The sequence below is a fragment of the Orycteropus afer genome, unplaced genomic scaffold, assembly GCF_000298275.1.
Source record: "Orycteropus afer afer isolate SDZICR_OR568_19922 unplaced genomic scaffold, OryAfe1.0 scaffold00035, whole genome shotgun sequence".
Taxonomy (NCBI): Eukaryota; Metazoa; Chordata; class Mammalia; order Tubulidentata; family Orycteropodidae; genus Orycteropus; species Orycteropus afer.
Genome location: NW_006921622.1, coordinates 18341409 through 18362657, shown reverse-complemented (window position 1 = coordinate 18362657; position 21249 = coordinate 18341409). Strand labels below are relative to the sequence as shown.

General features: G+C 38.9%; 1 protein-coding gene across 1 annotated transcript in view; it reads right to left on the bottom strand.

The window, feature by feature from the left end:
- LOC103193265 (ankyrin repeat domain-containing protein 26) overlaps positions 1 to 18080 on the bottom strand; it is a gene marked incomplete at its 3' end in the record, with an annotated part of 130106 nt that extends 112026 nt beyond the window's left edge. Inside the window, 5 exon segments of the mRNA XM_007936421.1 lie at positions 485 to 591; positions 10423 to 10596; positions 14866 to 14980; positions 17573 to 17849; positions 18077 to 18080. Coding sequence (XP_007934612.1) covers positions 485 to 591; positions 10423 to 10596; positions 14866 to 14980; positions 17573 to 17849; positions 18077 to 18080 — 677 coding nt within the window.
- Positions 18081 to 21249: the final 3169 nt, after the last annotated feature.

Genomic DNA, 21249 nt, shown 5'->3' with positions numbered 1-21249 from the left:
CTAGTTAACATAAGCAATTTAAAGCAAAGAATCATCCAAAAGACAAATTATATTCAACTCCTATTTACATTTAATATAACATATTTTAGAGAAAAGTATATAAAAGGCAGAGGTTAAAAAAAATTACATCAGGTTTAAAAAGTTCAATATTGCATCATAAAGTCAATTAAGAGTCTGTATTTTATAAAACTAATAAAACAAATTGAAACACTTTTAGCTAACGTAAGATCATGTGACCAATAAGTCAATCAATATTATAAAGGAATTGGAATCCTACTACACTCTGCTCTTCATGCTGTCTAGTTAGAATAATTGTATTGTCCACATAGCTGGTGATTTGTGTGGAGATTTTCACTATATACAAATAATTACAAATTAATCCTCTCCTTCTAATTTAATCTTTCTGATTTGGTGATTATTGCCCTCTAGAACAACACTAAAATTTAAAAAGAAATAAAGAACTACTATATATATATATATATACCTTTTTCCCTTATCAGCTGCATGAGTATTTGCTTCTTTTTGTACTAAAAATTCCACCATTTGCTGTTTTTTTTCATTTATAGCAAGCAAAAGTGGTGTGAAGTCATCCTGTAAAATACCAAAAACAATTTATAATTTACAAAAGTACATATATCTCAACTGAATTAAAAATCTTAGGAAATATGCTATAAACTAAAGCATATAATACAGAAAGATAATAAAAAGTAGTCCTTTACTTTCACCCCCCTGTGCTCTCTCATGTGCTGTTTGTTCCTTGTCTTTAAGGCTTCCCCTCCTATTTGCTTCGACACCAGATTAACTTCAAATTCATTTCCTGAAACTCACTTCTAACTGTTACTATTTTTCAAGGATCTTTGCTTCTATCACAGCATTTATAATGGTATATTGTATTCAGAACTCTACTGCTCGGCCTTGTTTTTCCAGGTCTCCCAAGTTTTCTGCCTGTAACAGGGTACAGTTACCACTTTTCAATTATTCTCTATTAATGGAAAATATTTGAGTTTTCCTTCTCAGACAGGTTTTTATCTTATACGGGTTCCTGCTTTCACAGGTTTTATTATAGTAATAAATGTTTACTGTTAATGATCAAAATGGTTATCTCTAGAATAGTACTGTACTCCAATAAAAGAGTACATGGTCATCTATGTTTGAGAAATATTACAAAACTGCTTTATAAGCTCAGGACCAATGACATCTGTTTAACTTTGCTTAATCCACATCTGAAAATACTTTTTGTCTAACATTTGAAGATTTAGAGTTCCAGACATACAGTTTGGACAGCCTTTAGGTTATACAGACTCATCTGATTCAATTCTATAGTGTCAGGATTCCAGATGCCAAGTACAAGATGAAAGATTTTTATCTTAGCTGTTACAAAGTGCAGTGCTAAAGTTTATTCTTCCATTATAATAAATTCCTGGGGCCCTAATAAATAATTTTCAAGTTTCTTTTTATATTTATTTCTATTATGCTTTCCACTTTAATTGTTACTTCATATTATTTTCTATAGGCAAAATATAAATTAGAATTTAAATATAAGGGTTAATAAAAATTCTAATACTGCTCTATACAGATTATTTTTAGCATAATACAACCCATTAAATATCTTCATACTTAGCAGAATGATACAATATTGTCTATAATATGCATAAACCATCTACCTATAACTATGATCGCTGTTGTTGTTGTTGTTATGTGCCGTCGAGTCGGACCCGACTCACAGCGACCCCTCCTTGGGTGTCCGAGGCAGTATTACTATGGAAGTAGATTGCCCCATCTTCCTTCCAAGGAGTGACTGGTGGGTTTGAACCACCAGCCTTCTGGTTAGCAGTCAAATGCCTTAGCCACCACGCTACCAGAGCTCCTTATAAGTATGATTAATCTAATGATATTTATAAACATTCCAATGAGAATATGATTATTAACAGTACATTAAAAATGTTTTGTTTTTGTTTGTTTGTTTGGGTTTTTTTAGGAGCTCTGGTAGTGTAGTGCCTAAGGCACTTGTCTGGTAACCAGAAGGCTGGTGGTTCAAATCCACCAGCCACTCCTTGGAAGGAAGGTTGGGCAATCTACTTCCATAGCAATACTGCCTCAGAAACCCAAGGAGGGGTCACTATGAGTCAGGTTCTACTCAACAGCACATAACAACAACAAAAAAGTTTTTTAAAAATCACTTTCTAGCATAACCCAAAAACCACAAACAGCAGAAGATAAACTAGATGAATGGAACCTTCTGAAAATTAAACTTTTATGTACTTCAAAAGACTTCTCCAAAAGAGTAAAAAGAGAACCTACAGATTGGGAAAAACTATTTGGCAGTGACATATCTGACAAGGGAGTTATCTCTAGAATTTACAGAAAACGCTAACACCTCAACAACAAAAAGATTAACAATCCAATTAAAAAAAATGGGCAGAAAACATGAATAGACACACTTCACCAAAGAGGATATTCAGGTGGCCAAACAAACACATGAAGAAATGTTCACAATCATTAGCCATTAGAGAGATGTAAATCAAAACAACAATGAGATACCATCTGGCCCCAACACTAACAGCGAAGTTCAACAAGAAAGAAAATAAGAAATGCTGGCAAGGATGTGGAGAGACTGGGACTCTCATACACTGCTGGTGGGACTGTCAAATGATACAACCACTGTGGAAAGCAGCATGGCAATTCCTTAAAAAGCTGGAATTAGAAATACCTTTTGATCCAGCAATCCCACTAGGTATATATTCTAAACAAGTGAGAGCCAGGACAAGAACAGACATGCACACCCATGTTCATCACAGCACTATTTACAATAGGAAAAAGATGGAAACGTCTCATGTCCCCATCAACAGAAGAATGGATAACCAAACTATGGTACATACACACAATGGAATACCATGCAACCCTAAAGAATGGCGTAGAATCTGTGAAACACTGCATAATGTGGATGAACTTAGAGGACATTATGCTGAGTGAAATAAGTCAATCACAGAATGACAAAAATTGTATTAGTTCATTATTGTAAAAATTCAAAGAAAGCTTATATATGGAAGGAAACTTTCTTTGTTGGTTACCAGGAATGGGAAGGGAGAGGAGGGAACACTGCTGCAGTGTAGCAAATTACATAGCATGGCTTTTCTAGCCATAGGCTCTGTAAACTCCTGGTAGAATTTGCCATGAGCAACTAAGTAGCTCCTGATTGTTAAAGTGTTCCACCCGGGTATTGCTGTTGAGAGCAGTATAAAGCAATTTTTTGAGAAGTTCACTCTCTCAGGCATGTGGAATTCTGGTGCTGGGATTGGTTGGTGTGGTCACTCTGCCAAGCTCCAAAGGAGCCCTCCTAGGGGCAGGAGTCTCTGCCAGCTGAGAAAGACAGTGCTGCTGAGAGAAACACTGCTGAGAGATGTAAGAGAGACATACCACTGAGAGAGAGATGTGCTACTGAGAGAGACTATCGGCTGAGAGCGGCCAGCTGAGAGACTGAGCATGTTTCTAAACTTGAATTGTTGCCTGTTGCTTCCCTAATAAACCCCATAATCTGTGAGTTCTATGTGGACACTGCAGAGAATTATCGAACCCACCAGAGAGGTGGTAGGTGTCACAGGAGAATGGTTGGTGACAAGGTTAGTAAGAGGGTTGGAGGGCAGCAGCATGTTTGGCCTCGTAAGAGCAGGCTTTGGGCTGCTGCTGATGATTCTGTCCTCTCATGTAGTTAGAGAAGGTCAGAAGATGCCTCCCTGTCCCTCTGGCAATTGCAAAAATAAAAAAGTAAATTTTAAAAAGATACCAAAAAAAAAGAAAAACATCAGACAAATCCTACCTGAGGAACATTCTAAAAAATACCTCACCAGTACTCCTCAAAACTGTCAAGGTCATCAAAAACAAGAAAATGATCATAGCCAAGTGAGGACTAAAGAGACATGACAATTAAACAGGTGGTATGCTGGATGGGATCCTAGAACAAAAACAAAAAGCAGTACTAAAAACTAAGAAAATCTGAATAAAGTATGTATTTTTGTTAATAAAAAATAATCAGTTTCTAAATTCTAACTTGAAAAATTAAATCCCATTTACAAAAGATTAACATAAAATAAATCAAACCAAACTCACTGCCGCTGAGTCGACTGCGATTCATAGCGACCTCCCGTTGGGTTTCCAAGGCCGTATCCCTACAGAAGTAGAGAGCCCAGTCTTCCTTCCGAGGAGTAGCTAGTGGGTTTGAACCGCCAGCCTTCTGGTTAGCAGTCAAATGCCTTAGAACCTATGCCACCAGAGCTCCCCTAACATAAAATATATACTATAAATTAATATAAGCTCTCTTGAAAACTTTAATATATTTATCCAAATATACTAGAATGCTTATAAGGTGGAGTATGTGATCTGAGTAAATAAAGTACCAAGGTAAGAAAGTGGCAAACTGAAGAACACACACCTTGTATAAAGGGACCGAAGCGTACCAAACAGTAATATAGGCTCCAGAGCACAAGATAGGCTTTTCCAACAGAAGCTTAAAATCTAGACTTCTATGTAAGTCTCTTAGATTTTAAATGTTGCCTTAATTTACTCTACAAGCCACTTGTGCTTTTATCCTTTTGCTTTGCTGTGGGTGTGTTTCCAAATAGCTATACATAAAGCAAATATTTCTGTGTAAAATCTTCCCTTTCTTTAGTAATATGTTTTACCAAAGTCAGACCCAACGTATAATAAAGATTGCCATTAAGATTTATAATACTAACTCAAGAATGTTTCAACACTTAATATTACAGGTTATTTATATTTGACTCTCCCAAATTGTTAATCAAATGGATAATTCATTCATAGAACTGCTGAAACTAAATTATTCAAAGAATTCCCCTCTGTATTCATTCTTACTAATTTCATGGTTTTAAATGTTTAAAGGGAGCTCTGGTAGCGTAGTGCCTAAGGCACTTGACTTGTTAACTAGAAGGTTGGCGGTTCAAACCCACCAGCCACTCCTCGGAAGGAAGATGGGGCAATCTACTTCCATAGTGATACTGCCGCAGAAACCCAAGGAGGGGTCAGTATGAGTAGGGTCTGACTCAACAGCACATAACAACAACAACAAGAAATGTTTAAAAGTGCCATCGTAATTATGCAAGGGATCTATACATTCAGTAGACATACTGAGATCTTCTGTAACACTTCTTCAACTTATAAAGTAGCTCCTAATTTCCTTCTATTCCAATAGTGATAACCCTGCTTTTAATAAACATTTGTTGACCTGAATGTCAAAGAGATGAAAAATCCTTGAAGGGTTAGCCTTTTATTAAAAGATCAGCTATAAACAGAAGGAAAAAATATGTGATTCTATAATCCAATAGATAGTACCAATATTATTCCTTTTCACTTCCCAGTCATCAAGGTAGAGAAAGACAAGCGTAGTGAAATTAATTACTTTATGTGAGCTTTAGGCTTCATTCTCTGGAAACAGAGCTTGAGAAATTTTCCCCAAAAGCAGTTAGGACTTACCTTTGCCCTAGTTTTCTGAACCTGAGGGTTTGTTACATTTGTGCCGATTGATTGACATTTCCCAGGTAAACTAAACAATTTGTAGTTTGATACTTTTTGTCTGGTCTTGCCCTCTGTCTGCCTTGATGTGGTGACTATATTCTATTAAGCAAAAAAAAGTTTCTGTAACTTTCTGAGAGGGGATTGGTCAACTTGTGCACCCTCACACACACACCCCACACTGGGAGGGGCCATACCTTAAAATTTACAAGGACTTATGCATATACGCAGCCAACCCCACAGAGGTTTTTCAAATAGAAAGAAGCAGGAAGAGAAGCTGCAGAAAGAAGCAGAAAGAGGAGGTTAAAAAAAAACCCTCCTAAAAGATTGTAACAAAGGTCAAGGTACACTGAAGGTGGCAAAAAGCCTCAAAAGGGTCCAGTAATAAAGCCCACAGCGATAAGCCCAGAAGGGGCCCAGCGGCAGAATTTAGTGGTGACAAATGGTAGGGCCAAGAGAAGCCCGTTCTGAGGGGGTGAAGAAGAATCCAGTGCAGTGTGTTGCTTAATATTGCTCTTCAAGACTATGCAAATGTGAGGTACTTGTGGCCTAAAAAGGAAACTTGGTAACTGTTAATTATGTAAGTAAGGTACATGCCACCCTTGTGGGGGTGGGACTATGCAAAGAATGTGTATGGAAACCTAATGTGGGGATTGGTCAGTTTTGCCATCTCACTGCACTTAAAATGAGCATCCTAAAGCTGGAAAGGGGGAGGGGATCTTACCACCATCAAGACGGAAAAGCCAAGAGGGGGGTATGTATTTTGGACCCAAGATTTCTGAACTAAAGTTCCTCAACGCAGGAGACACAGAACTGTAATACTTTGCTGAGATGGCAAGAGACAGTCAGAAGCAGCAACAGAGAAATGGTAGTAGCAGACCTGGAAGCAGACAGCACAGTGGGCTTCTGGACCCACAGAGTGAGAAAGCTGAGTGTGTGTGAGCCAAGGATTACTAGAGGAGTGGGGTGCTTCCAGGCAATGACTGGCAGAACTAAAAGAGCTTTGTAACACTTGCCCAAGTAGGGCAGAGGACAAGGCCAGAGAGAAGCATACCTGGCACATGGCTCAGAAGAGGCTGTCCTAACTGAAAAACTATGTCCTAAGTTGTTTCTGATCCTAAATTGCAACCTGTTACTTCCCTATTAAACCACATAATCCTGAGTAGTGTGTGTGTGTTCTGTTTGACCATTGTAACAATTTATTAAAGCCAACAGAGAAGTAAGAGAGTGGTTGGTGTCAGAATTGGTAAAACAAAAAAAAAGTCCAGGGTGAAGGCAGGTTGACCTCCACCTCACAAGAACCAGCCTTGAGCAGTTGATCTTGATCTTTCATCCCCCTTGTTAGAGGAGATAAGACCCTATTCCAAGACCTTTTTGCAAGGACCCTGTCCTCAGGGGGCCAAGAAGAGCCTTGCATGGCCAAGAGAAGCTGAGAGAGGCTTCCTACCTGAAAAGGAGATTTTGCCCACATGCTTCCTGATCCTAATCCTGACCCTGATTTGTAGCCTGTTGATACTAATCTCAGGCTGTACAGTTATTTACTTAATAAACTACTTAACCATAAGTATGGTCTGTGAGTTCCACGTGGCCACTGCAATGGGTTATCAACCCAAGAAAAAAGTAGAGTGGCGGGGGAGGAATGGCTGTGTCAGAACTTGTGAAGTTTGGAGTGTGGCGTTATGTCTGATTTCTGCCTCACAGGAATCAGCTTTGAGCTGATCTTAATCATTACCCCCCTGAAGTTAGAAAGGTTCTGACACTATTATTACTCCTATTTAGACTTTATAATAAGGCAAATATTGCTGAAAAGAAGAGAACTGTAGGAAGTAGCTCCTATTACACACCAACCTTTCTAGAGACTTCTTATGCTTTTCAAATCTGGGAATTTACACATTGCGTTTACCCAGTAAGTGTTTCTTAACCAGGAGTTGTATCAGAATCTTGAAGAAGTATTTATTGCAATTCAGATTTACTGAGCCAGAATCTTTAGGGGCGGAATCTAGGTTTGAAATTTTTTTAAAAAAGTTCCCCAGGTGTAATAGGAGCTCTGGTAGCGTAGTGCCTAAGGCATCTGACCACTAACCAGAAGGCTGGCAGTTCAAACTCACCAGGCACTCCTGGGAAGGAAGGTTGGGCAATCTACTTCCGTAGTGATTCCTCCTGGGAAAACCCAAAGAGGGGTCACTATGAGTCAAGTCCGACTGGACGGCACCTAACAGCACAACACAGATGGTATAAGGGGTAGGGCATTTTGTTGCTAACCAGAACGCTGGAAGTTCAGCCCCACCAGCTGCTCTAGGGGAGGAAGATGAGGCAATCTACTTCCATAAAGATTTACAGCCTTGGAAACCCAGTGGGGGGCACTGTGAGTTGGAATCAAGTATATATGAAAAAAATTATATTATGTCTGGAATTAGCTTCAAAATAGTCTTCTCAGAAGTGGGAATGAACAGTGATGGGTATAGAAGAAATAAGATTAGCAAAGTGCCTAAGGAATTTGACTGCTAACCAGAAGGCTGGTGGTTGAAACCCACCAGCCCCTCCTCGGAAGGAAGGTTGGGCAATCTACTTCCATAGTCATATTGCCTCCCTTGGAAACCCAAGGAGGGGTCACTATGAGTCAGGTCCTACTCCATGGCACAAAACAACAGGTAATTGTGAAGCACAAATCTAGCTGAGAACTAGTGCAGTGACAATCACTTCAGACTCATCTCTCACCCAGATGCCTTTATCATTTAGGGATTTGGCAAAAAAAGAGACACAGAGTCATTTACTGAGAATTGCTTCTCATTTTGCTGGCTAGAGATCTAATGGGACTAGAAAACTCAAGCTGCATCTTGATTCATTATTCATCAGCTCCTTCTTCCCACCTTCTTCCATTAAGCTATTCTAGATTTAAGAATAGAGTTTAGACTCTTATCTAAGTGGTAGTTTCTGCCAGAATAGGATAATATGTCAGATATTTTTCTGTTCTTCCCTCTCGTTTCTTACCACTGTTCATTGCCAATCTGGTTCCCTCACTTAATCACCACTGTTTACTGCCAATCTGGTTCCCTGACTGTATGCCTCAAATTGATCTCTAGTCAAGTTTACAACTCACTCACTCTTTCCTGAACTCAGAATTATTATCTTCAAAACTGAAGAGCACCTTGCCTAAACACATAAAACTCGGTGGGGGGTGGAAAGGGGGTATCGCCACTTGGTACTTTTCCTCAATTATCAAATTTCAGAATTAGCTTGCATATTTCTGATTCTCTCTCCTTTTTACTTTTCTTCTTTGTCTTTTAAGCTTTGGCCACTGAGAGAAGTCACTTTTATATTAAACACATTTTTTTAATAAAATACTCATTAGCAGCACAGACTCCTGTAAAATGCTTGTGTTTTAATTTTTAATAACCCTATTTCCAAAGTAAATTTCCTGTGTTGTTTTACACTAATTGAAAAAAAAAAAAAAAAACTTGGATAGTGTTATGAATTAAACTGTGTCCCTCAAAAATATGTCACCTAAGTTAAGGAAAGGTTTATATATTGGAGGACATTTTCTTTGTTGGTTACCAGGGGTGGGAGGGAAGGGGAGGGAATGCTGTTAGATAGATAGAGATAAATATTGATTTGGGTGAAGAGAAGGGCAATGTACCAAATGTGAGTGACCAATATGGCAGCATTGAGGATGAGAAAGACAGAGAGAGTTACATGGGCAGTACAAACAACAAATATGAACCCCTTTGCAAAGACAATACTGAGTTGTCAATGAAAGCAAACATGGGTATAGGGATGGATAGATGGGTGAACAAGCTAAACAATTATGTATGTCTAAAAGGAGAGTGTATCCAAGATCATATACAGGGTTGGCAGACAATGGGCCTCTCAGGGTGCAGAAGAGTATGAAGGGATGGACACTGGGAGGAGGTAACTATGGGGAGGAAGTGGGAGGGGAGCTGCTGCATTGTAAATTTTGGTCAATGACATGAGACAAAGTATATGTGAACTGCTGTATGAAAAGTGAATTTACTCTGTAAATCTTCACCCAAATCCTAATAAAATAAATAAATAAATAAATAAATAAATAAAATGTCACCTTGGATAGGCCATGAGTCTCAGTAGTCTGGCAGTTATGTACTCAGGTAATATGGTGTAATCATCCCCATGATGTGATCTGATAACATCAGTCAATCAGTTGTGAGGGATTTAGAGTGGGAGGCAACCTTTACTCAGGTCACAGCCCTGATCTGTTAGAGGTACTTCCTAGGGGTGTGGCTTGTATCACCTTTTATCTTATAAGAGATGAAAGGAGAGAGAAATGAGCAAAGATCGAAGGGACCTCAGTACCAACAAGAAAGAAAAGCCAGGAGTAGAGTGTGTCTTTTGGACCTGGGATTCCTGCATTGAGACTGTCACAGACCCAGGGGAAGACTGATGCCAAGATATATGTAGATCTCCAAGGATGCTGGGCCCACAAGTAATGAAAAGAGACAAAGACTTTCCTTCCCCCTAAACTGGAGCTTATAGAGAAAGAAAGCCTTCCCTGGAGTTGGTGCCTAGAATTCAGACTTCTAGCCTGAATAAGTGTCTTTTTTCAAAGCTACTCACTTGTGGTATTTTTGTTACAGCAGCACAAGATAACTAAGATAGATAAGAAGAGATATTTGAAAAAGCTTCACTTTTAACAAATTTAGTGTTTTCACAAATATTTGCCAGAAATGCATAAAAGTAGATGTACTCTCTAGTGTTTCTTTTAGAAGTATCACAGAAAGTAAACTCCTAAACAATTAAGTTATTCCAAAATATTTTCATTCAAAGAATGCTTGAACTTCCAAATACATAAAATAGGCCACACTTACATCAAACATTTTTAAAAGTCTTTATATTTTGTAAATACAGTTGTTTAATCAATACCTTATTTGTTGCTTCAATATCAGCATTGTGTGAAAGCAGTTTTTCAGCTACTGATATATTCTCATCATAGACAGCATAGTGAAGGGCAGTGTTGCCACTGATGTCTGTAAGATTTGGGTCAGCACCATGTTCTAGCAGAATAGTTGCACATTCCTCTTCCTGGCACTGTATAGCCTATCAGTATTACAAGGAGAAATAGAGTGTAAATACTAAGAATTAGAAGTATATTCCATACACCCACTATAATAGCTTTGATTTAAAAAAAAAAACAGAAAATAACAAGTATTAGTAAGAATGTGAAAAATTAGAACCATCATGTATTGCTGGTAGGAATGTAAAATGGTGCAGCCACTGTGGAAAACAGTTTGATGGTTCCTCAGAAAGTTAAACATAGAACTACATATGACTTATGTCATATGTATGACCTATATATGGCAGGTTTCAGGTAGGAATTAGGTAAGAGGAGGGTTGAGAAGTTTCCAACAACTAAGGGAGACAAACTTGTCTGTCAGTTTGTCATCCTGTGAGGCTTGTATGTTGCTGTGAGGCTTGAAGCTGTGCCACTGGTGTTTCAGATGCCAGCAGAGTTGCACATGGTAAACAGGTTTCAACATAGCTTACAGACTAAGACAGACTAGGAAGAAGGACGAGGTCATCCACTTCTCAAAAATTGGCCAGGGAGAACCTTATGAATAGCAGAGAAACACTATCTGATACATTATTAGGCAACTTAATGAATAGCTTAGAAACACTGTCCAACACAGTGAAACAAGACTAGCCCCTTGCGTTGGAAGGCACTCAAAAGAGGACTGGGAAAGAGCTGCCTCATTAGAGTAGAACCAACCTTAAAGATATGGATAAAGTAAGTCTTTCAGGACCTCCATGTGCTGACGTGTCACGACGCAAATTGAGGAGAAACAGCTTTAAACATCTATTAATAATCAGAACGTGGAATGTACAAAGTATGAATCTAGGAAAATTGTAAGTTGTCAAAAATAAAATAGAACACATAAAGATTGATATCCTAGGCACTGGTGAGCTGAAATGGACTGGTTTTGGCCATTCTGAATCAGACAACCATATGATCTACTATGCCAGGAATGACAAACTGAAGAGGAATGGCATGGCATTCGTCATCACAAAAGATGTTTCAAGATCTGTCCTGAAGTACAATGCTGTGTATTATCAGTGATAGGATAATATTCATATGCCTACAAGGAAGACTAGTTAATATAACTATTATTCAAATTTATAAACCAACCACCAAAGCAAAAGATGAGGAAATTGAAGATTTTCATCAACTTCTGCAGTCTGAAATTGACCGAACATGCAATCAAGATGTGTTGCTTATCACTGGTGACAGGAATGCAAAAGTTGGAAACAAAGAAAATTCACCAGTAGTTGGAAAATTTGGCCTTGGTAACAGAAATAACACTGGAGATTGCATGATAGAATTTTGCAAGACCAACGACTTATTCATTGCAAATATCTTTTTTCAACAACACAAACAGCGGCTATACACATGGACTTCATGAGACAGAGTACACAGGAATCAGACCAACTGGCTACTTCTGTGGCAAGAGGCCTTGGAAAAGCTCAATATCTTCAGCCAAAACCAGGCCAGGAGCTGATTATGGAACAGACCATCAACAGCTCATATGCAAGTTCAACGTGAAGTTGAAGACAATTAAAACAAGTCCATGAGAGCCAAAATATGATCTTGAATATATCCCTCCTGAATTTAAAGACCTTGCCCTTGATTGAAGAGTAGCTAAAGCAAATGGAAGAAATGACAAGATAAAAGACCTCAACAAAAAGATTTCAAAGAGCAGCTTGAGCAGACAAAGCCAATTACTATAATGAACTGTTCAAAGACCTGGAGTTAGAAAACCAAAAAAGAAGAACATACTTGGCATTTCTCAAGCTGAAAGAACTGAGGAAAAAATTAAACCTCGAGTTGCAATATTGAAAGATTCTATGGGCAAAATATTGAACGATGCAGGAAGCATCAAAAGAAGATGGAAGGAATACAGAGTCACTGTACCAAAAAGAACTGGTCGATGTTCATCCATTTCAGCATGTGGCATATGTTCAAGAACCAATGGTATTGAGGGAAGAGGTTGAAGCTGCACTGAGGGAACTGGTGAACAAGGCTCCAGAAATTGACAGAATACCCACTGAGATGTTTCAACATATGGATGCCTCACTGGAGGCACTCACTCAGTTATGCCAAGAGATTTGGAAGACAGTTACCTGGCCAACTGACTGGACGAGATCTATATTTGTACCCATTCCAAAGAAAGGTGATCCCACAGAATGTGGAAATTATCGAACAATATCATTAATATCACATGCCAGTAAAATCTTACTGAAGATAATTCAAAAACGATTGTAGTAGTACACTGACAGAGAACTTCCAGAGATACAGGTGGGATCCAGAAGAGGACGTGGAATGAGGGATATCATTGCTGATGTCAGATGGATCTTGGCTCAAAGTAAAGAATACCCGAAAGATGTTCACTTGTGTTTTATTGACTATGCAAAAGCATTTGACTGTGTGGATCATAACAAATTGTGGATAACACTGAGAAGCATGGAAATTCCAGAACACTTAATTGTACTCATGAGGAACCTGTATAAAGACCAGGACACTGTCGTTCAAACAGAAAAAGGGAATACTGCATGGTTTAAAATCAAGAAGGGAGGGCATCAGGGTTGTATCCTTTCACCATACTTACTCATTCTCTATGCTGAGCAAATAATCCAAGAAGCTGGACTATATAAAGAAGAGTGTGACATCAAGATTGGAGGAAGAATCATTAACAACCTGCGATATGCTGACGACACAACTTTGCTTGCTGAAAGTGAGGATGACTTGAAGTACTTACTGATGAAGATTGAAGAATATAGTCTGCAGTATGGATTACATCTCAATATAAAGAAAACAAAAATCCTCACAACTGGACCTATAAGCAGCATTACAGTAAATGGAGAAAAGATTGAAAATGTCAAAGACTTCACATTGCTTTGTTCTACAATCAATGCCAATGGAAGCAGCAGTCAGGACATCAGATGATGTATAGCTTGGGCAAGTCGGCTGCAAAGGATCTCTTTCAAGTGCTGAAGAGCAAAAGATGTCTCCTTGAGGACGAAAGTGAGACTGACACAAGCCACAGTATTTTCAATCACCTTATATGCATGCGAGAGCTGGACAATGAATAAGGAAGATCGAAGAAGAGTTGATGCTTTTGAACTGTGGTGTTGGCGAAGAACGCTTAAAGTACCGTGGACTGCTAAAAGAACTAACAGGTCTGTCCTAGCGGAAGTACAGCTAGAACGCTCCTTGGAGGTGAGAATGGCCAGACTTTGTCTCACATACTTTGGTCATGTTGTCAGAAGGGACCATTCCCTGGAGAAGGATGTCATGCTTGGTAAGGTGAAGGGTCGACGACAGAGGGAAGGCCCTCAATGAGGTGGATTGACACGGTGGCAGTGGCAATGGGCTCAAGTGAAGCAAGAATCATGGAGCTGGTTCAGGACCAGGCAGTGTTTCATTCTGCTGTGCATAGGGTCACTATGAGTCAGAGAAAACTCGATGGTACTTAACAACACATACGACCCAGATACCCCACTCTTAGGTATACACCCAAAAGAATTGAACGTAGGGACTCAAACAGATATTCATACACTAGTGTTCATTACAGCATTATTCACAACAACAAAAAGGTAGAAGTAAACCAAGTGACCATCAACAGATGAATGATAAAATGGAGTATAGCCATACAATGCAATATTATTCAGCCACACAGCAAAATAAAATGCTGATACATGCTACAATAGGGATGGACCTTGAAAACATTTTGAGATGTGAAAAGAGCCAGACACAAAGGACAATGTATGATGCCACTGATATAAAATATCTAGAATAAGAAAACACATAGAAACAGGAAATCAATTAGAGCTTACAAGGGCCTAGTGGAAAGGGAATGAGGAGTTATTGTTTAATGAGTAAAAATTTCTGTTTGGGATAATCAAGAAGTTTTACATATGCTGTTGTTGTTGTTGTTATGTGCGAGTCGGACCCGACTCATAGCAACCCCTTCTTGGGTTTCTGAGGTGGTATCACTACAGAAATAGATTGTCCAACCTTCCTTCCGAGGAGTGGCTGGTGGGTTTGAACCACCAGCCTACAAATAATATAAATAACTGTAAAACATAATGGCAATGGTTGCATAGCACTGTGAACATAATTAATGCTACTGACAAGTACACATAAAAATAGCAAATTTTATATATTTTACCATAAATTATCACAATAAATTCTTTAAAGTAAATATTTCAAATATTTTACCAGTTCGTTATATTTAAATGAGAAAACTTCATTTTTATTTCAAGTATTTAAAGCAAATCCATATTGTACTGAAATAGCTGGCTACTATATACCTTAATTAGAGCTGTCCTGTTTTCATCATCACAGAGGTTAAGCTGGCATTTTCTCTCTACCAGGAGAGTTACCACTTCTACGTGACCATTGGCACAGGCCAAATGTAGAGCAGTCCTATGAAAGTAGGAGGGGTTTTTAGAAAATTATAATGCACTATGTCAGATACATATAATTATTCATGTAATGGTAAACATTACACAACATATTATTCCTATAACTTCAAAACAAATACTTGATTTTCTTCTAAAAAAATTTAAATATTTGTTAGCACTAATTACTCACTACATTAATGAAAAGAACAGCCTATTTTAAAAGGAAGAACACGACCTTTGGATTCAGCACAAGTTGGACTTGAATCCTACTCTGTCACTTATTAGCTGTCATTTAGCTTTACTATTCTCAATTTCCTCATTATTAAAACAGTAGCTATCTCACAGACCACTACCATGATCTGCAAATAAGAACCTATGCAAAGTGTTTAGAACAATTCTTAATACAAATACCAGCTCAACAGTTGCTATTAGTATTTTTTTACTATTATTATCACTACTACATACTGAACAAAGACAGCATTTCAACTTGGTCAAAGATGCAATTGTATCTACTTTGCAGATATATATCATGAATTAGAGATAACACTATTTCAATGATTCTAAAGTGCTCAAGTTCTCACATTTTAACAACTTTGACACTGAAATGTAACTTATAAGTAATGATGCTTTACAAGTATAACTGGCACCATTTTAAAAATTTCTTACCGACACATAAAATAGGACATCTTACAATCCATGATACCTCACATTAAGTGAAATATAGTATTCAAGTAAATTTTTCCTAACCATTATGGGGAAAGAAGTTGAAATAACAAAACAAAATAGAAATTAAAAGATAAAATAATTCTTTCTTTGATTTTGAGGAAACTTTAACTCAGCCAAAGGAAACTGAGGAACCAAATGAATAGATATGTTGTTGTGTTGTTGTTGTGTGCCGTTGAGTCAGCCCCGACTCATAGCGACCCCTCCTTCAGTTTCCGAGGCAATATCACTACGGAAGTAGGATTGCCCAAACTTCCTTCCGAGGAGTGGATGAATAGATATAGCTCACTTTATTCAATATTTATATTTAGAGAATGTATGTAAATCAGATATTTCCAATGATTAATAGGAGTATTTAATACTGTTATCAATTTTTAAAAGGTAGTTATTAGGTGATTTTTTACAATTATCTACCTTCAGAAAAGCTTTAATTCACATTAAGTCCCAATATTTCAATTTCAAATTTCTCAACTTGCTCAAACTGAGCATTGATGTTTTTAAGGATGAAAGGGACCTGAGAGATAATAGAATTTGCTACTAGGTGTTCAGGTTATGTTTGATGAACATATGGGTGCAAAGATGATTGAAGGAAAAAATAAATTAAGTTGGGAAGTTCAGTATTTTTTAAAAAAATTGATAAAATACAATTTCTATTTTTTATCATTACATTCCTATGTGGGTATGTACTTTAGTGCCCAGAGTAATAATATGATTAATCATAACCATTGATGTATAGGTCCATATATATTAAAAATATATGTATATAATAAAATAATAATACATATAAACACAGAGTAATAGAGTCCTTTCTGAAGAAGTTAAACATTGGTAGAAAATACTAATCCTCAAAAAAAAAAATTATTAGAAAGTGAAAGATTATTTTCATCTGTGTAAGATTCATATTCTAATTTTCCAAGGATGATTTCATTATTAATAAACTTTTAGTAGAATTTTTATACAAGTGTTGATTATAGAAATCAGAAATCACAGATAAGAAAAATTCATTTATAATACAAACACCTGGAATTTTATACATATTTTATACACATTTTATACATATTTTTGGCTACCATAAGATCATAGTCAGTGTGTGTGTGTAATCAAATTGATATTCTCATTGAATAATTATCAAAATATACATTTGCATGTCAACATACATCTGTGACAATTTCAATGGTCGCGTAATATTCCAACCTATGGGTGCACTGCAATTTATTTTTAAAATTATAGGGGTTCTTCATGATACGGTGCTATGTTAAGCAGTTCTTAGAAAAACAGTGTATATTACAATCTTCTAAGGAACCGTGTTGGCGCAGTGGTTAAGTGCTCGGCTGCTAACTGGAAGGCTGTGGGTTTGAACCCACAGCCACTCCACGGGAGATGTGGCACTCTGCTGCCCTCAAGATTACAGCCTTGGAAACCTCATGGGGTACCTGGTCTGTCTTACAGGGTTACTTTGAGTCACAAATGACTTGAGAGCAATGAGGTTTATATTACATTTCTCTAACAATTTCCTGGGAGCTCTGGTAGCATAGTGGCTAAGACACTTGACTGCTAACCAGAAGGCTGGCGGTTCAAACCCCCCAGCCACTCCTCGGAAGGAAGGTTGGGCAATCCTACTTCCGTAGTGATACTGCCTCGGAAACCCAAGGAGGGGACGCTATGACTCGGGCCGACTTGTCGATGGCACGTAACAACAACAACAACAACAATTTCCTAAAGATACTTAAAAACAAATAGAATGGATGGATACACGGAATAAGCATCTTAAAACTTCCAGCAGTATACACTTCCGTTACACCTCATCTTCACAAACTTTGGGGGTAGAAAATGATTTCATTTCTCTTATAACTTAAATGTCTTCTCTTACCAGGGACACCAAGTAATTTACCTGTTCCTTTTATCTCTGTCATTCAAGCCATTTTTACCGAGCAAAAGAATCTGTTGAACCTTCGCGACGTCACCCACACTGGCAGCTCTGTGGATCTTCCCGAGATCTTTGTCTCGGATGTGGTACCCGTGCGGTGAGTTGACGCTTTTGCTATTCTCATCCCCGACGCCCGCGCTTTCCCTCCTCAGGCTGGTGGAGGAGCCAGAGGCCGGCTTGCACTTCTTACTCCCAAAGCCGAAAATCTTCTTCATCACAAAGCGGGCAGGTTTCAAAGGCACTTAAAAGAATAAATAAATAAACAAAAATAAAACTGTCAAAGACACCTCATCTCATACCCAGCTTTTTGTCACCAGCTGAGTGCAATATCACCGCTAAAGATAACCCAACCCTGTCTCGGCACAACTTCCCCAACCAGGGAAACTGGCGGTTAAGACCCTAGCAGCCCAGAACTGTAGCCTAGCAACAGAAATGCGCTTGCGCACTTCAGTAGACGGCGTTCAATACGCATGCGCTTAGAGGCCCGCGCGCAAGATGTCCAGTGCGCCTGTGCAAGGTTCGGACGTCTCAAATCTCGATGATGGAGTCCCTGGTCTGGTTTCCTGCCATCTTCACTGGCATTTGGGTGTTCCTACAGACTTGCGGGGAGCTCTGGTAGCGCAGTGCCTAAGGCATTTGACTGCTAACCAGCGGGCTGGCAGTTCAAACCCACCAGCTGCTAACCAGAGGGCTGGCAGTTCAAACCCACCAGCTGCTAACCAGAGGGCTGGCAGTTCAAACCCACCAGCTACTCCTCGGAAGGAAAGTTGGACAATCTACTTTCCTAGTGCTACTGACTCGGAAACCCAAGGAGGGGTCGCAGTGAGTGGGGTCCGACTCCACTGCACATAATAACAACAGACCTGCGAGAGGAACACTCGTGCCAGGAGAAAGCAATCTTTGGTCAAGGCTGAGTCTAGAGTCGCGTGTACTTTACGATTCTGACGACTTCGACTGGAGAAAACTCTCCGAACAACTCTGCATCTCTTTATTCCTTGGTTTATTCCTCTTCCACATCCCTCTGGGCCCCAGCCACTGTCCTTGGCAATGTAGTGGATGCAACAACAAAAGGTAGTTTTCCAGATTTCATAGATTGTGGCAATATGTGTAACCAAGTGAAATTTTTGAGGAAAAACCCATTCACATTCTCCAGATGAAATTAAAACTCATTTCCATGTTAGGCCTCCCTCCCCTCCCCCTTGGCACAACCTTTTATTTATTTATTTATTTGCTTTCATTTTTCCCAATTAAATGTTTAACCAATCCAAGATTTATTTTCGAGCATGGTGTAACACTTAAAAACTTCTTTAAATGTGTTGCTCATTGTGGCAAACTTTTCTCACCTAGTTTAAAATGGCACTTGATCATATGTTAAATTCTAAATTTGTGTATTTCTGGATTTCCTACTCTGTTCCATTTAATGGGCTGCTTCTTGCATTAATACTCCACAATTTTAATTTATTTATCTAGAAAATATGTCATAATATCTGTTAAAATTACAAACTTCCCCTTTTTCAATATTTTCGTGGCAGTGTTTTCCTCTATATTATTTGAGATGGATTTTTTTTTTCTCTTTTTATTTTTCTATTAGGATTTGGGTGAAGATTTACAGAGTAAATTCACTTGTCATACAGCAGTTCACATATACTTTGTCTCATGTCATTGACCAAAATTTACAATGCAGCAGCTCCCCTCCCACTTCCTCCCCATAGTTACCTCCTCCCAGTGTCCATCCCTTCATACTCTTCTGCACCCTGAGCTATCTCCCTGTGCATAAGCAGCCCTTCCTTCTCCCATGATTGTTCTCTCCAGGGTGTGTGTCTACTTGAGGTAAATGTTTAACTCACATGCCTGTACTTTGTTTGGCTGGAAACCACAGGTGTGGGTTCAATTCCAGACCTGAAGGGCAGCTAGGGGCCATAGTCTCAGTGGTTACACCAGGCTCCATTGGACCAGCAAACCTGGTCCCCACCTTCTTCTTTTTTTTTTTTTTTTGCCTCCAAATGATTTTGAGTTTTGTACCACATTGTTCTCCCTCTTTATGCAGGATCTCCTACATCCCTTCCAAGTGGATGGCAGTGGTAGCTGGGCACCATCTAGTTCTTCTCGTCTCATAGTTGTATAGGTTGCAGATCAGATGGTGTACCAGTCGCTAGGTCTGATTATTTCCATTAATTTTGGTTTTCTTCTTTCTTCTTGACGAGGAGAGACCCGTTGTTGCATCTAGATGGCAGCTTCCTAGCTTTTAAGGTCCCAGTCGCTACTCGCCAAAGTAGTAGGTGGAACAATGTTTTGTATAGTATGTTATGCCAAGTGAGTTTGATGTCCCCTGCGACTATGGTCCCAAGCCCGCAGGATCAAATACTCGGTCCCTCTGGGTAGCTGGCTATGACCAAGTAATGACCATAACCTTGCCCCTTGTCAGCTCTACTATACACCTGGGAATTCTGATCATTCACATGAACTTATAGGCCCATTGTCTGCCAACCCTGTATATGATCTTGGATACACTCTCCATTTAGACATACCTAATTGTTTAGCTTGTTCACCCATCTATCCATCCCTATACCCATATTTGCTTTCACTGACAACTCAGTATTGTATATGCAAAGGAGTTCATATTTATTGTTTGTACTGCCCATGTAACTCTCTCTGTCTTTCTCATCCTCAATGCTGCCATATTGGTCACTCACATTTGGTACATTGCCCTTCTCTTCACCCAAATCAATATTTATCTCTATCTATCTAACAGCATTCCCTCCCCTTCCCTCCCACCCCTGGTAACCAACAAAGAAAATGTCCTCCAATATATAAACCTTTCCTTAACTTTTACAATAACGGACTAATACAATATTTGTCCTTTTGTGACTGACTTATTTCACTCAGCATAATGTCCTCCAAGTTCATCCACGTTATGCGGTGTTTTGCAGATTCTACGTTATTCTTTAGCGGTACCAAAGTTTGGTTATCCATTCCTCAGTTGTTGGACATCTAGGTTGTTTCCAAGTTTTGGCTATTGTAAATAGTGCTGCGATGAACATCGACGTGCATATATCTGTTCTTGTTATGGCTCTAACTTCTTTAGGGTATATACCTAGTAATGGGATGGCTGGGTCAAATGGTATTTGTATTTCCAACTTTTGAAGGAATCGCCATACTGCTTTCCACAATGGTTGTACCATTTTACAGTCCCACCAGCAGTGTATGAGAGTCCCAATCTCTCCACAACCTCGCCAGCATTTGTTATTTTCTGTCTTGTTGAACTTTGATACTAGTGCTGGAGCAAGATGGTATCTCATTGTTGTTTTGATTTGCATTGAGATGGATTTTTAACCACCATGCCTAATTAACATAGTGCCCAAGGCACTTGACTGCTAACCAGAAGGCTGGGGTTCGAACCCACCAGCCACTCCTCAGAAGGATGGTTGGGCAATCTACTTCGGTAGTGATAACACCTTGGAAATGCAAGGAGGGGTCGCTTGCAGACTGGAGGTCACATAACAACAATTATAATGAAATGTGCAAAGCCCTAGAGTTAGAAAAAACAAAAGGGAAGAAAATTTGCCATTTCTTAAGCTGGAAGTACTGGGGGCGGGCAGGGAGAAGGGGATCAAACCTCAAGTTGCAGTAGTGAAAGATTC